Raw genomic sequence first — 15477 nt, 5'->3', positions numbered from 1 at the left:
ACAGATAACACCATTATGTTCTACAGAGCTTATCTGTAACCTGAGCCTTTTCTCCTTTGAATTGACTGCCCCTATTGCTACACAGCAGCTTATTTATATAAACAATAGTAGTGTTTCTGAAGCAAACACCCCAGTTTTACCAGTGCAGGGCAACACTGCATTATATTTTTATTACTTAAAAACTATTTAAATTGTTGATGTTACTGGTCCTTTAAGTAGCTTCTTCCCTCACTCTCAGTTTTTGAAATTGAAGCTACTTCATGTTTTCATCTTGGTTCTTACAAAGCAGTTATTCATCTTACTGGTACAGGTATGCATTCCGTTATCTGGAAACCTGTTATCCAGAAAGCTCCGAATTGCGGAAAGGCTGTCTCTTATGGACACCATTATAATCCAAATGTTTAAAAATGATTTCCTTTGTCTCTGTAATAATAAAACGGTACCTTGTACTTGAGCCAAACTAAGATATAATTAATCCTTGTTGGAAGCAAAATCAGACGAAGTATGAAGATCCAAATTACAGAAAGATCTGTTATCTAGAAAACCCCAGGTCCCAAGGATTCTGGATAACAGGTCCCATACCTGTACACAGATTTGCATTAAAATTACGACAGCCAAGGGGCAAATGCAGATTTCAAAAACTGCCAGTTGAAAGAACTGCTTGAATTTGCATTTTGGTCTGTGCTACATTTTGCTATGTAAACATTCTGCATTTATAGAGCAGGAATAAAAATAGCTTTCCTGTAACATTTAAACATATCACTGTGAAGCTGTAGAAATGTACAGCATGAGTAGAATATACTCTGGTACATTCAGAATATATTTTAAATATGATTTCTGCCTCAGAAGGAGGTGTGGGATATCCAGATCTATACAGATACTACCTAGTCAGCCAATTTTACCATCTACACTGGTGCTTCAACCCCGATTCCAAAAAACCCTAATCCTGCTACAAGCCACCTTAGCTGGGACCTTAGAACCCTCAGATATTTCCCTTTCAGGAAACCAAATGGTACTGACACTTGGCCATTGTGAAACCTTACTGTGCCTGATGAAAAGCCACTGCAATTATGGACAGACCTGTTTTATTCCTTGGTCTCTAGTTGCAGTGTCCCACTAGTTCTACAAGTGATCCATTTAAGCAAATGGATATTGTGTGGATGATGTTAACCCCTGAACACCAGTATATTGTGCTTGCTGTCTATGTACAGTGAACAAATATCAATGATGATGTAATCCACTGATCCCCAACTAGTAGCTTGTAAGCAACATGTTGCTCTCCAACCTCTTGGATGTTGCTCCCAGTGTCCTCAAAGCAGGAGCTTATTTTTGAATTCCAGGCTTGGAGGCAAGTTTTGGCTGCATAAAAACTAGGTGTAATGCCAAACAGAGTCTCAATGTAGGTTGACAATCCATATAGGGGCTATCAAATGGCCAATCACAGCCCTTATTTGGCACCTCAAGAACATTTTTCATGCTAGTGTTGCTCCCCAACTCCTTTTACTTCTGAATGTTGCTCACGGGTTTGAAAGGTTGGGGATCCCTGAACCCCTCCCCTTTTCTGCTTCATCCCTCAACCCTGTTTTTAAAAAGGGGGTTTCTGCAACATAAGTAGCTAAATTAATATGCACAGTAAGGGACCCATCTATTAAACCTCAGGTTTTTCTGTTTTTAAGGGCTCTTACTGACGAGCGTTTGAAGCTGCGCTCCCCTGCGTTCCGTTTTTCTGCGTTAAGCCGCAGGGGAGCGCAGGAATAGACGCATTACATTTTTTCAAAAGTGGCTGTACTCACACAGGCACGTGTAGGTGCCGAACGCAGGAAAAAAGCAGCATGTTGTGTCTCAACCTGCATTCGTCGCCTGTGTGAGTACAGCCCCATTTGAAAAAACTTAATGCGTCTATTCCTGCGCTCCCCTGCGGCTGAACGCAGAAAAATGGAACGCAGGGGCGCGCAGCTTCAACCGCTCGTCAGAGCCCTAAAGGGGAAAACTCAAATTTTTCAGGTTTCGTTTTTAAAGGAAAAACTAACATTTTTAGAGGAGAAAAAACCCTAATATTTTTAGACTTCTTATACCACAAAGCTGCTAAAAGCCAAATCTGAAATACAATAATTCAAACCTGTCAAGGTCATGTAGAAGTCAGTGGAAGATGTCCCTGAAGACGTTTCTTGAAATTGTGATCCGTGCTGATTTTCAGCCAATAAAGTCGAGTTTTCACATCGACAATTCGACAAAGTCAAGTTTTTGGAGAGTCAATCGCACAATACAAATTGACCCTCTTTGAATTTTCATCGTAATGTTTTTTCACTCTGACTTTTTCAAGAAGAATAATTGATAAATTAGTTACATTTGTGGATGGGAGTTAGGTCGCCTGTTTTAATAAAAAAAATGAGATAAACTTGAGTTTTAGTAAATAATGCCCTAGAGTCTCTAAATTCCACTACTGGAATATGTCTGTGGATAATGGCTGTTGGTCTGATGTATGGAATGTTGGACAGCATGGACTAAAGTTGACACACTACATTTAGTTATAAATGTTTTTGCATTTAGTCTTTTGGGAAACTTACTTCCAAATGACTACGAGGTATGGGATCTGTTATCTGGTAAACTGTTATTCAGAAAGCTCAAAATTACAGAAAGGCCATTTCCTATAGACTCTATTTTAGCCAAATAATCCAAATTTTTAAAAATGATTTCCTTTTTCTTTGTAATAATAAAATAGTAGTTTGTACTTGATCCAAACTAAGATATAATTAGTCTTTATTGGAAGCAAAAGCAGCCTATTGGGTTTATTTAATGTTTGCATGGCTTTCTAGTATAAAGATCCAAATTACAGAAAGATCCATTATCCGGAAAACCCCAGTTCCCAAGCATTCTGGATAGCAGGTCCCATACCCGTACTGCCAGTCTTGTCTCTGTCTTAGAAAATGGGTAATGTGTTAGGATCTGAAAAATACACCATCAAGCTGTTTGCATGGAGTGTGTCCATATCAAACAAGCAAGTGGTAACCAGTCCCGGAAGTAAACATTTTAGGCCTGGGTAGTAGGGATGCACCGAATCCAGGATTCGGTTCGGGATTCGGCCAGGATCCGGCCTTTTTCAGCAGGATTCGGCCGAATCCTTCTGCCCAGCCGAACCCTAATTTGCATATGCAAATTAGGGGCGGGGAGGGAAACCACAAGACTTTTTGTCAGAAAACAAGGAAGTAAAAAACATTTTCCCCTTCCCACCCCTAATTTGCATATGCAAATTATGGTTCGGACTCGGTTCGGTATTTGGCCGAATCTTTCACAAAGGATTCGGGGGTTCGGGCAAATCCAAAATAGTGGATTCGGTGCATCCCTACTTGGTAGCTAAACAATTTTGCACTTGTAAGAACCATAAGAGGTTACATCTGCATTCAGGTCTTTTATGTCTTTCTAAAACCTTTTTTTAAACCTTTCTGACCTACTACTGCAAATTACATTGGCTTTATCCAACTTATCCAATAATGGATTTGTTTAGTACTTTCAAACTGAGGCATAAGCTGCTGCTTCTTTACAGAGTTTAAACAGGCAAAAATGAATTGCTCAATACACTGTTCAAGTTATGACCTTTCTCTGTGAAGACAATATTTGCAGTGTGAAATTTGTTAAGGATTGCCTTTGCTTATAATAGGGTTGCAAATACAGGTATGGGATCGATTATCCAAAATGGTTGTGAAACAGGGTTTTCTGGATAAGGGACCTTTGTGTAATCTGGGTCATCGTATCTTATGTCTGCCAAAAATCATTTGAACATTACATAAACCCAGTACATGTTCATGCAGTATGAGGTAGTTTTATTATTACAGAGAAAAGAAAGTTAATAATTTAAAATTATAATTATTCGTTTAAAAGGCACTCTACGGAGTAAGCCTTCCCCTAAGATCCCATTACTGAAAAAGTCACCCGGCTATAGTTTAAGGTTTATCCAGAACAGGTAGTGAGAATTAAACCCAAATGTCCTTCAGGCTGGTACCCAGCACAAAGTCGGATTTTTACTTAAAGGTTTCAATTTTTCGTCTACCTTAGTTGCACACATTGGCTACAAGCGATCACTGGGAGACGGCAAACAGAAACACTGACCTTAGGTCTCCAGTAAGCAATTCTAATCATTTGAGGTGTCTAACAAACTGATACACCCCAGTGATCACTTATAATTTTCCTTCTCCTCTAAGTCCCATTTAATGGGAAAGTTTGGCAACCACTCATGTAAGTGGTGCTAAAAACAGCAAGAGCTGCAGGTTTAGAACAATGCCAAGGAAGCTGCATACAAAAAAGACAAATTAGGATATTAATAATTTGGTTTTCCACCTTTGTGCTTAAAGTAAATGTTTTTCTAAACTAAAAGAGAACCAATGCAATATATTAATGCAAAACTGTGCCTACTTGTTGCAGATCACAGTTTCTTCACCTTGAGTACAATTCCGATATACTTTTTCCCCCCTCTTTATATTATGTTGGAGGATTCTGTAAGTTTTGATCCAGCAATATCTGGGCACCCAAAGTTAAGAATAATGGCATGTAGGCCTTGAGTGTGTCTAATTCACATCCATTTACCCATTTACTTTTGCACTACAATTTAACTAGCTATAAACATTTTACAAATGTATGTGTAAACAGGACACATAGATGGTAATGTTTATTGCTAATGTCTATGTTCTGAAAAATGTCAATTGTACAAAGGGTTCACATTGAATCTAAGAACTTGTGTGGGGTTAATCATTAGAAAACACTGCATTGCTGAAGCACAAAGTAAATAAATATACTGAAAAAAAACCTACACTAATATAGAGTCTAATTAGGGGTGATTAGATACACTTCAAGTTTTAAACCACATCTGCTCTATGCTCTGCCCCATTGTCTAGCTCCCAAAATCCACCACATCTTACTGGAAGGTCCAGGTATTTGCAAAGGGGGACTTCTGAACTGAAGAGAGCCACTGTGTGCAGAAATGCCCCTTTGTCTAGATCGGATGTCCCCAATTTTTTCTTTACCTGTGAGCAACATTCAGGCGTTGGTTGGGTTGGTGAGAAATATGTTGCTCATGAACCACTGGTTGGGGATCACTGGTTTAGATCAACATTAAAAAGGTTTATAAAAAATTCAGATTTGCCAATGTGACTTTTTTAAACTGGAATATTATATATCTGCCATCAAAAAGGAAAAAGAAAGGGGAATTTCTAGTTCTTCAATGGGAAATAGTTTCAACATATTCTATATAATTAAAGGAGTGGTTCACCTTTAAAGTACCTTTTAGTATGTTATTAAACAACCAATTCTAAGCAACTTTTCATTATTTATAGTTTTATAGTTATTTGTCTTTTTCTTCTGATTCTTTGCAGCTTTCAAATGGGTGTTGCTTTCCCCTTCTAAAAAAACAAAACAAATGCTCTGTAAGGCTACAAATGTATTGTTATTGCTACTTTTTATTGCTGATCCTTCTATTCAGACTCTCTCCTATTCATATTCCAGTCTCTTATTCAAATCAATGAATGGTTGCTAGGGTAATTTGGGCCCTAGTTACCTGATTGGTTAAAATGCAAATCGAAGAGCTGCTGAATAAAAAGCTAAATAACAAAAACCTTCAATAATAAAAAACTAAAACAAATTGCAAATTATCTCAGAATATCACTCTCTACATCATACTAAACGTTATCTCAAAGGTGAACAACCCCTTTAAATGATTCAAAGAACTGGTCTCACATTCTGTATTCCTGATGGAACACCATGTTTCGTGCTCTTTCATAAATCAACAGAGTTAGTATGAGGTTAGTAAAACCTAAATAAATATGAATATAGACGTACTTGAGTACACATATTTACTGATTTTTTAGAATTTGCATTCCAATTTAAAACAATATCTTTAAACAATAAAGTGCCAAATTCAGAGGCAGATTTAGTACTTAATTTTAAGAAGCATCCTGCTAATCGTAACAGTACCTAATTATTTGGGTGATGTGATATCTAGAAGGTGCGAGTTTAAATAAGGGAGTAAGTTCCAATTATCTGTTCTAATACTGAAGCAGGCAGTGTCATCTTGACTCTTAATGTGCATTAGTATGTGAAACTGTGGGGGTAAAAACACAGCAATTTTGTATTCACCACCATTCCAGGACACAACAAACTTGGAAAAGTTATCCAACACAACATTGTGAAGAGAGTTATAGGACATTTTATAGCAAAAAATGCTCTCCTCAAACTGGTTTTGTTCGTTAGGCTGAAAAGCATTCCAAAGATTGCCAAACAAATCATATCTGGCGTCTAAGGGCCAAAACGCAGGCAGCGGGAGTGGAATAAACATTTCCTGAAAGGTAATATGAAGTGAGTCCAGTTTTGTGTGATATGTAACGCCATCTTGAGTACTGTATGTCGCACTCACAAAAAAGATGGTTGGGTAAGGCTCCTTTGGCACTAAATTAATAGTAACAACTGGAGGATTTCTGTCAGAGAATAAGCATGGAACATTAATGTCACTTATAGACTCAAACCTACAATCTGTCTTTTCAAACTGAAGTACAATACAGTAGAGATTGTGATACTTGGGCTCAGTCATCTCTTTAAATGTCAAATGGTATTTTAGTGTAAGCAAAGAAGAGTTGTTATCAGCACAATGCTTATAATATTCTTCAACAGAACATTCATTTACAGATGTCGGAGAATCTGAGATACATGTAAAAGCTTCTGCATTCTCAAGCACTGGTTGCAAACGTAATAATGCTTTTTCGGCATTGTGTATGGTCAGCATAGTGGAGAAATTCTCATTTTCAGTCATGATAGAAGATAAGGATCTTGATTTGGTTTGGCCCCGAGCTGGTGACATAGTCAGAATTTTTCCAAGCTTGTCACTGGAAACATTGGTAAGAAGCACATAATACAACCGGGCACGATCTTGAACATCAATGTCCTCAAAATGATGCATTAAATATTGTAAGAGATCTGCCAAATGCACAAAAACAGCGTCAAGTTTTTGATGTTGAAGTACATGCTTGCATACAGACAGCAGTGCATTTCCTCTCCTCCAATCACCTTTACTGCACAGATCGGAATAGACAACCACACGCCTTAAAAAGAGGACTGTGCTGTTCTGTGATATTGTATTTTCCTGTGCGACCCTTGAGAGAATCTTAAGATGCCACCCAAGGTTTTTCATAATCCATTTATCAGTGGGAAGATTCACGATTTCTTTTTGTAAAGCCTTTGACAAAGTAACTGGCCAAGCATGGGATTCAAGCAAAATCTGTGTCTGGTTAAGAAGATTGATAAAATATGGAGCCAATGAGCTGTCACTCATGTATAAGGTGAGCAGTTTTTCCGTCAGATTTTCCATGTGCTTTTCACAAAAATTAAAATATTGAACAAACAAATACACGGCTCGGAAAAAAGTTGCTGTTATTTCCCTGCTGTCCTTCTTATGAACCATACTGTAAAGAGACATGACATGTTCAAAAAGGAAACCAATGCCCATCTCAGAATAGGACCCTTCGTTTTCCAGGTAAACCATACTTAATAAATTCTGTCTGCACAGCATGGTGCTGTGGTCATTAAAAACATTAGGGAACAACGAAGAAGTCATTTGGACTGTGAGCAAAACTGGCAAAGTCTCTTCAGAGTTGGAAGTAAGGGGCCTGTTTTCTGGAAAATGTAAAAGACAGTCTAAATAAAAGAGCTTTACTGGTGTAGACAGAAGTGGGTGTTGGGTCATTCCTACAAGTCTTTGAATGAGGAAATGCTCATCCTCTGCTGTGAACAGACTATCTGTAAACACAGCTTTCATTTGCAGTATGCTGTGAAAACAAGATATGTCCATTGTACCAAATAGCCGCACTAGCTGAGACTTGAAGATCACAGGTGAGATGGTACGGACCATTGCAACAATTTGAATTATTTGCCAGAACAGATTGTTTTGACATACTGGTGTAAGAAGGTAGGAGTCTTCAAGCAGTAGAGCCAAAATGGATTTCAACTCCTTTGTTTCGCTGTTGGATGGGAGTAATAGTAACTGTTCGTTAGACGATGCTGGAAACTCCACCATGTTTTCAGTTGCGCTCCAGAGAAAGTCATCATTGCTCATCAAGGCATTCTTAAGTGCACCGTGGGAGGGCCCTTCCTTCTGTGCTAATAATCGTATTGCATTTTTTAATACAACTGTATAGAGCAAGGTGTATGACTGATGTGCAGCAGTAATCTCTTGCTGTTGCATGAAGTACAACTTTTCCATTCTTTGTGACAGAAACCCTGGGTAGCAGTTCTCTAGTTCCCGCAGACATTCACAGGCAGTAAGACGCAAGGGCCTGTTTGCAACGCCTTGCTTTTTGTCATTAACGTCAGATATTAAATGGATCAGTAGGGAAGCAAAGACTTGTGCAGTTTTGCTGGTGTGAGTGAAGCTTTTACTAGTAATTAAAATGGTCTCAATTGCTAACAAGAGGTGGCACCTAAAATTCATGCTTCTTTCAGAGCTTGGCATCTTCTGGAAAAGGTTCATTAACGTCTCTGCAGTGATTTCCGCTGTACTTTGGTCTGGGCACAGAAGCTCAGGGAACTCTAATAGGAGGTTCATCATTAAAATCTACAATACATAAATGTAACATTTGAGCAAACTGAGAAATCATTATATTTCCATAGAAAGTGCAAATTCAAAAAATATGTATGGAATGGTAAAACTATATATATATATATATATATATATATATAAATAAAAATAAATTAAGGTATGTGGAGGTATTCCTTAATTTTATCAGATGTGTACAGAAAGAACAACAATTCTTATAAATCCAGAATGCAAAAGAAACCTATGCAACAAAATTATAATATTACCAAGCTAGACTACAATGTACTTATAGGTAGAAAGGTTTCACACTAAGGGGGTCATTTGCAAAAAAACGGATTTAAATTTTTTTCACAAATCTATAAAAATGTATGTGTTTATCATTATTTAAAAAAGTTCTAAAAATTTGAGATGTTAAGTGTAAAGACCCCGAAAATCACGAACTTTGCCAGGTAAAAGTTGTCTAGGTCCTATAGAAGTCAGTGGGAGCTGCACTGATCTTTTTGGGCTGCTCTAAATCAATTTGGACATTTAGAGGTTTTTCGTATTTTTTCTCCTGCTAGGAATTGTCAGAGGTATTTTAATTTTTTTAGCACAGAGTTCAGCGTAATTTTCCATTCAAAATTTTATTCGGATTTTGTAATAAATCTCAGGACATTTGTAGTTTTAGAGTTTGTGAGTTTAGCTGTGGTTTCAAAAATACTAAAACCAAGACAATGGAACTGTCAATAAATAGGCCCCACAAGAGACAAAGATAACCGACACTTTCTTTCACCCATCTTTTCCCTATACGTGGGCCAATTTATGCTGAATTTTGGAGGGTGCCTACTAGAAATAATTGAGAATAAAACACATTTTAATTGTTGCTAGCTCTTTACCTAAGGTTCTTAATTGGCTTGTCTTCAAAAAAAATACAGTACTCAGTATCATACTAAGAGGGACCAGAAATGAGATGATCTCTCTTTTGCCATGCAGAATAAATGGACTTTAGTTGTTAAACCAAATATAACAAAAGAAAATTTACCATAAAACAATGATTGCTGACAGAGTAACTTTACTGTACCTTAGTTTGGCCATGTATAGTTTCACTCTGAAGATCTTTCAGAAGTTCTCCCAAAAAGCTTTCCACAGAGGTGTCAGATAAAAAAGTTTTAGGATCAGCACAAAATGAAGCCACCTGCCGGTTCCAGCTGGCACTATTCCTCTCTGCCATGTTGATGCTGATGTTACTGGTTTATAGAGTCAAGAGTCTGACCGGCTAAAAGCTGTCAGATATGCAAACAAAGAATCAAAAGAGGAAGATTAGACAAACGCACTCCAAAACTTAAAGTTCTACAATACAATTAGTGACTTCAAAGCACATTATGTGAAATATTATGCTGCTACATATTGTATGTACATGTATGTGTTTCCTGCATCCAAATAGTTACAACCTAGACTGAGAGGAAGGCAAAAAATACATCTAAGGCTACCTGCAATGTGCCTCCAGACCACCTTCACTAAACTGATCATTTTGGAATAGTACAACACATTTTTTTTTAGATTTCTTTATTTAAGTAGTTTTTCCAAACAAAAAGAAATAATAAAAATAAAGAATACAAAAACAATAACAAAAAAAAAAATACAGAAAAAACCTGGGGGGGTACAAAAAGAGAAAGGGGGTAGGGGAGCAGGGCAATATTAGATACTTTACATCTCCTTATGCACAGTTTATTATCACATTAACATATCACATAATTTCAACCATATGAAACTTCTCCTCCATTGTTTTTTTGTTTTTTTTTCCCTTCTCAAGACTTATCCTGTTCTCCCATAAATCTATGCCAGGGAGACCATGTTTTCCAATAAGTTCCACTATTATTATGATAGATATATGTTAATTCCTCTAACATTCTTATTTCTTCCACAGATTTTAACCAGTTATTATATATCGGTGAATCCTTAGACTTCCAGTTCCTTGGGATCAATGCTTTAGCAGCTTGTATTAATTGAAAAGTAAGTGGGTCATCTAACATCTTAGCTTTCTCTGGGAACACATTCAACAGTATTATCGCATGTTCTTCAACATCAATTTTAATAGATGTTATTTTATAAATGCTTTCTAGTACCTGGGTCCAAAAATCTTTCAATCTTGGGCACGTTAACCATATGTGTATATGTGTGCCAACTCCTTTATTGCATCTCCAACAGATGTTAGATGTCTGTGGATGCATTTTGTGAAGTTTGACAGGGGTGAAGTGCCATCTTGTCACCATTTTATATACTGCTTCTCTAAATTTCTCCACCCTTGTCATCTTGTTTCCGTGTTTAAAAATCTCCCTTTCTCTTTTCATATTTATAAAATGGTGCAGTTGGTAATATCCCCATATCTCTCTTGGGTGTTTCCCCCATCTCTTTTGTAATTCTTCTAATGGGCTCAACTTTCCCCCTTTAACGAAATCCTGTATCTTAGTGGGTCTATCGTCCCACTTCTCCCAATGTGCAAATACTCCTTTTTCCATTCCCGGGGGGAAATTTGGGTTGTCTCTTAAAGGTTGTAGCACATAAGGTGCTTTCGTCAAGTTCGATGTAATTTTATTCTTATGCCAAATTTTTAAAGTTGCCCTAATTAACGGATGTTGACTCAGACTTATGTGCTGCCCAGTTCTCATCCCATAATGAATTTTCTAGCGGGTAGTGGCACCATCCTTGTTCTAACTCACACCAATCTTTTTTAGTACAACACATTAAAACACATTTAAAATAAATTATTTTAATCTCCCCCCTTTCATTTCATGGTTACAGATAGACATAATTGACCTAGGTTATGGAGCTTATAAAGGGAAATGGAACAAATACAATTACAATCACTCGGGGTAACTAACATACGGCACCCTCCAGTGATTTAGACTTTCCGTCTCCTTTAATAACAATCAGTCTTCCATTTGTTTGTTAGTTATCCGATAGCTCTGTATGTATGACTGCAACATACCAATCATCCTTAATTTATAAATGTGAAAATATTCCACAATGCTGTACAACTGAAGGTTGTATATATCATATAGATTACATACAAATATTGACAAATAAAAAAGGCAAAGACTGCCCTGCTCATTATCACTTATCAATTACAATCCTGTCCATTGGCCACTCCCCTAACAACATAATGCGTTTTGTCTGGACTGCTGGGCCACACCCCTTTTTCTTGTAATGAAACACATAAAAGGGATTGTGGGTCAGGAAGGCCATCTCCCATAGACTCCATTTTAGGCAAATAATTAAAATTGTAAAAAAATTATTTCCTTTCTCTCTGTAATAATAATACAGTACTTTGAACTTGATTTGATTTAAGCTGCATGCATCCATATCGGTGGCAAAACAATGGAGATCCAAATTTTGGAAAGATCCCAGGCCCTGAGCATTCCAGATAAGAGATCCTGTATCCTATACTATACCTGTATACAGTAACTTAAAACTTTAGTCTCTCTCTCTCTCTCTCTCTTTAAGACAATGGCACAATATAATTTGTGTAGGAAGTCCATATTTGCAAAGGAATCTAGACAAACTGGTTTACATGGTACAGGTATGGGATCTGTTATCAGAAAACCCATTATCCAGAAAGTTCAGAATTATGGAAAGGTTGTCTCCCATAGACTCCATTTTATCCTAATAATCCAATTTTTAAAAATGATTTCCTTTTTCTCTGTAATAATTAAACAATACCTTGTACTTGATCCAAACTAAGATATAATTAATCCTTATTGGAAGAAAAAAAAAAACAGTCTATTGGGTTTATTTAAGGTTTACATGATTTTCTAGTAGATTTAAGGAATTAAAATCCAAATTACAGAAAGATCCACTATCCGGAAAACCCCAGGCCGCGAGCATTCTGGTAACAGGTTTCATACCTGTACCTAATTGGTAGATGTGATCCAGTGTAAATATACCCCTAAATGGGACAAAGTTATGCAAAACCAGGCTGGAAGTACTTGTATACAACAGCACGGGATACACAAGAAGAGAGAGTAATCTACCTCTTAATCTGTAATTGGATCTGTTATCTGAAAAATTCCAGGTCCTGGACATTCTGAATAACAGGCCCTATACCTGTATATGATTGTAATGTTGATCCAGGGAGTGGTATGATTGCAGTTTTGGAATAAAGAGCATTTCCATCAATAAGCCTCTGTACCAGACAGATGTGCAGTATAGGCACAGTAGGCCAGTGGCAGTTTAAGGGGCATTGTTGCTGCAGCGTTACATTTCTTTTGGTCGTCCAAATTCTTGCAGCAAAATCCAGGCAAGGAACAGAGGGTGGTAAACTGCAAAACATCGCTGCTACCAACTCAGTACAGTTACTGTAAAGCACATGTGCCCATCTCTTTTACAAAAGGGATAATAAACTGTGAGTTTAGGCCACACAAAATGTATTACACAATATACCAACAATTGGCCTGCAGTTCCTTTTTGGCAAAGTGGTCACACACAAGAATGTCCAGTCTGAATGAATGTTTTGGGAGTAAAGCATCAGCTTTGATCAGCCAAAATAGAAACCTGGGCAGAATGAGAATGCACACTTGCCTTGTGTATAAGAAGATTATTGACTAACTGGGAACAACATGAAATAATATGAACTACGGTGTGTTGCCCCTTTCGAGACCACATGTAAAGTCTTTGACATCTTCATGTTGTCCATTACTGGGGTATTCCCTCACCTCAGCAACCGTGTGTTGGGTTGGTATCTGGGGGGTGCCCCAAAGTAAAAAAAAAATATATATCCCCTCTCTCTCAGGATTTGGTCCACTGGACGGAACACTACTTTTATCAGCTAGGATATGGTTGAAAAACAGAATATCTGAAACCATATTGCTTCTAAATGTTATGAGATATATATCTGAATCAGCTCTTTAGAACTAATTCCAAACTACCAACCAAATTATCTGCATAAAACTAAATGTACAAATATTATGTGAATTTTCAAAACATTCAAAAAGGCAGTAAAACTTATAAAATCAGTTTCTGTTCTTTATTGAATTAAATCCTGTTTGGGGGGGGGGAGGGTGTGCATTTTTCACTATATTTGTAGAAGCATCATTTCTAAAATCACTGCACCGAACATTGTGGGAGAATAGTATATGCTAAATTAATATCTACTACACAGCCCAGCATTATCCACAATTAATTCCATTCCATCAACCGGCTGGGTACTTCCCATTTTACAGAAAATGGCTTTGTAAATGGGTGCTATTCCGTTAAATACAAGGGGATTTCTTTCAGGGTAATTCAGTGAATTTACAGTTCCTACAGCAGTACAACGTATGAGGTGGCAGCTCTGAAATGCGATAATCTCACTTAAATTAGCCCCTTAATCTGTGACTCCTACTTTACAATACAGGGCTAATTTACAAACTGTGATAAATAGCACAAACAATGTTTCCCATAGCAACCAATTAGATATTTGCATTTATTTCCCAACGGTTGGTAGACTGACCAAATGAGCTACCAATTGGTTTCTAATGGCAACTACTCGTGTTATTTAGCATCTATGTTAAATAAACCGATAAATGTATAACGGCATCAAATATGTGAAATTCAAGTAACAGGAAATAGAGAGCAATAACACATACTAATTAAAAAAATTCTGAAATTTAGGTACACAGCTTCTCACTGCTTTACCGAGTCTGTAAGGCTAATGACAGCTTAACAATACAGATCTTCAAGATCTTCCAACATGGACTCCAGTTCCCACAATGTCTTGCACCCCTGATTTTATTCTCCTTTTTTGGCAGGTCTAAATCATAAAACATGCAAGGCATTGTGGGAAGCAAAGTATTGTCTGGAGGGAGAGTGGACTATTGACACAGTGTCGCAATGGTATGTGTAGTCTAGAAAAGTAGACAAACTGGTTTCTACAAAGATTAGCTGGTCCTTTACAAATTACTTTAAAGGGGAACTCTGGCTTCCAAACCAAAATTTGATGAAGAGGCCCACAGAACACAGAAACCCCAAAGATGTCATCACGGTTACCTGTTTTTTCAAAAAGTATGAATAAATGCCATATTGTAACAACTTCTCCACAGCTTACAGACAGCATGCAGGAACTACATAACCCACAATGCATTGCACTGTGATGTTCCTTTCCTTATTGAAATCCCGTGTGCAGGGAATTGTGGGATTTGGAGGATGCAGGCTAAGGACAGATGGCTGTTGATACAAAGTAACAGTAGTCAGCCAGCTCAGCAAAGTAGTCAGATAGATCAGCAGGAGAGCAGGGGGCTAGGCTGCAATAATGAAGTCTGCATTATTTTTAATTGATATATTGCAAAGTTGCTTGAAATTATGTTTACTTTTCAAAAAGATTTCAAAGTTATGTTTTTGTGGAGTTCCCCTTTAATGTATACCGCAGTGTAATGTATACCGCAGTGTTTCTTACAATTACATTCTCTTTGATTATGTTGAAAACACTATATGTAGACGCTTCCTTTGATTAAAAAACAAAACAATAACTCTTTACTTCTGATCCCTGGTATTCCCTTCTTGATATCGCACAGCAAAGTGCCACTAAAACTTGAGAGACACATAAACGAATAAATACATACAAAATAAAGCTAGAAGTATTCAATGGGCGGAGTTGTCTTTAGTCGGGCAGACCCTATAAGAACTAAATAGTTCTAGAACTACAACTTCCTACAGCTACCGGCAAGCCACAGGTTCACTTCAGACTGACTCGGTTTACAGCCTGTAGTACATTATACCTCATTCGCCTCAGGCCAAACCACTGCAACGAGCCCGTTACCTCCGCGTCCTTCTGTATTGTGTCACGGTCATGATCACCATATAATCCCAACTTCCCCAATTTTAATCAACCAAAGTAACGTCACTACATATTTGTATTACTTCGCCAAGCAGGAAGTCACCTGACCGGA

At 37.4% G+C, this 15477-nt stretch overlaps 1 protein-coding gene across 2 annotated transcripts; it reads right to left on the bottom strand.

Moving 5' to 3' along the window:
* Positions 1-5829: 5829 nt before the first annotated feature.
* On the bottom strand, positions 5830-15469 carry ap5b1.L (adaptor related protein complex 5 subunit beta 1 L homeolog). 2 transcript variants are annotated; one of them, XM_018226060.2, is made up of 3 exons: positions 15348-15469; positions 9636-9837; positions 5830-8593 (listed from the first exon to the last, which is right to left on the bottom strand). In XM_018226060.2, exons 2-3 carry the CDS (start codon positions 9783-9785, stop codon positions 5969-5971), a joined length of 2775 nt encoding a protein of 924 aa, XP_018081549.1. In that variant the 5' UTR covers positions 9786-9837; positions 15348-15469; the 3' UTR covers positions 5830-5968. The 2 variants fall into 2 exon arrangements, with proteins under 2 accessions (XP_018081549.1, XP_018081548.1); XM_018226059.2 differs by having other exon boundaries at positions 15307-15461.
* Between the last annotated feature and the right edge of the window lie 8 nt (positions 15470-15477).

This window comes from Xenopus laevis, chromosome 7L (assembly GCF_017654675.1).
Source record: "Xenopus laevis strain J_2021 chromosome 7L, Xenopus_laevis_v10.1, whole genome shotgun sequence".
Taxonomy (NCBI): Eukaryota; Metazoa; Chordata; class Amphibia; order Anura; family Pipidae; genus Xenopus; species Xenopus laevis.
This window is presented reverse-complemented; position numbering and strand designations above follow the sequence as displayed.

Excerpts from the sequence above, each read along its gene's own strand:
- ap5b1.L (XM_018226060.2), bottom strand. The coding sequence starts at position 9,785 with ATGGCAGAGAGGAATAGTGCCAGCTGGAACCGGCAGGTGGCTTCATTT. Across the intron at positions 8,594-9,635 it reads CTATACATGGCCAAACTAAG|ATTTTAATGATGAACCTCCT; the intron begins GTACAGTAAAGT and ends TATGTATTGTAG.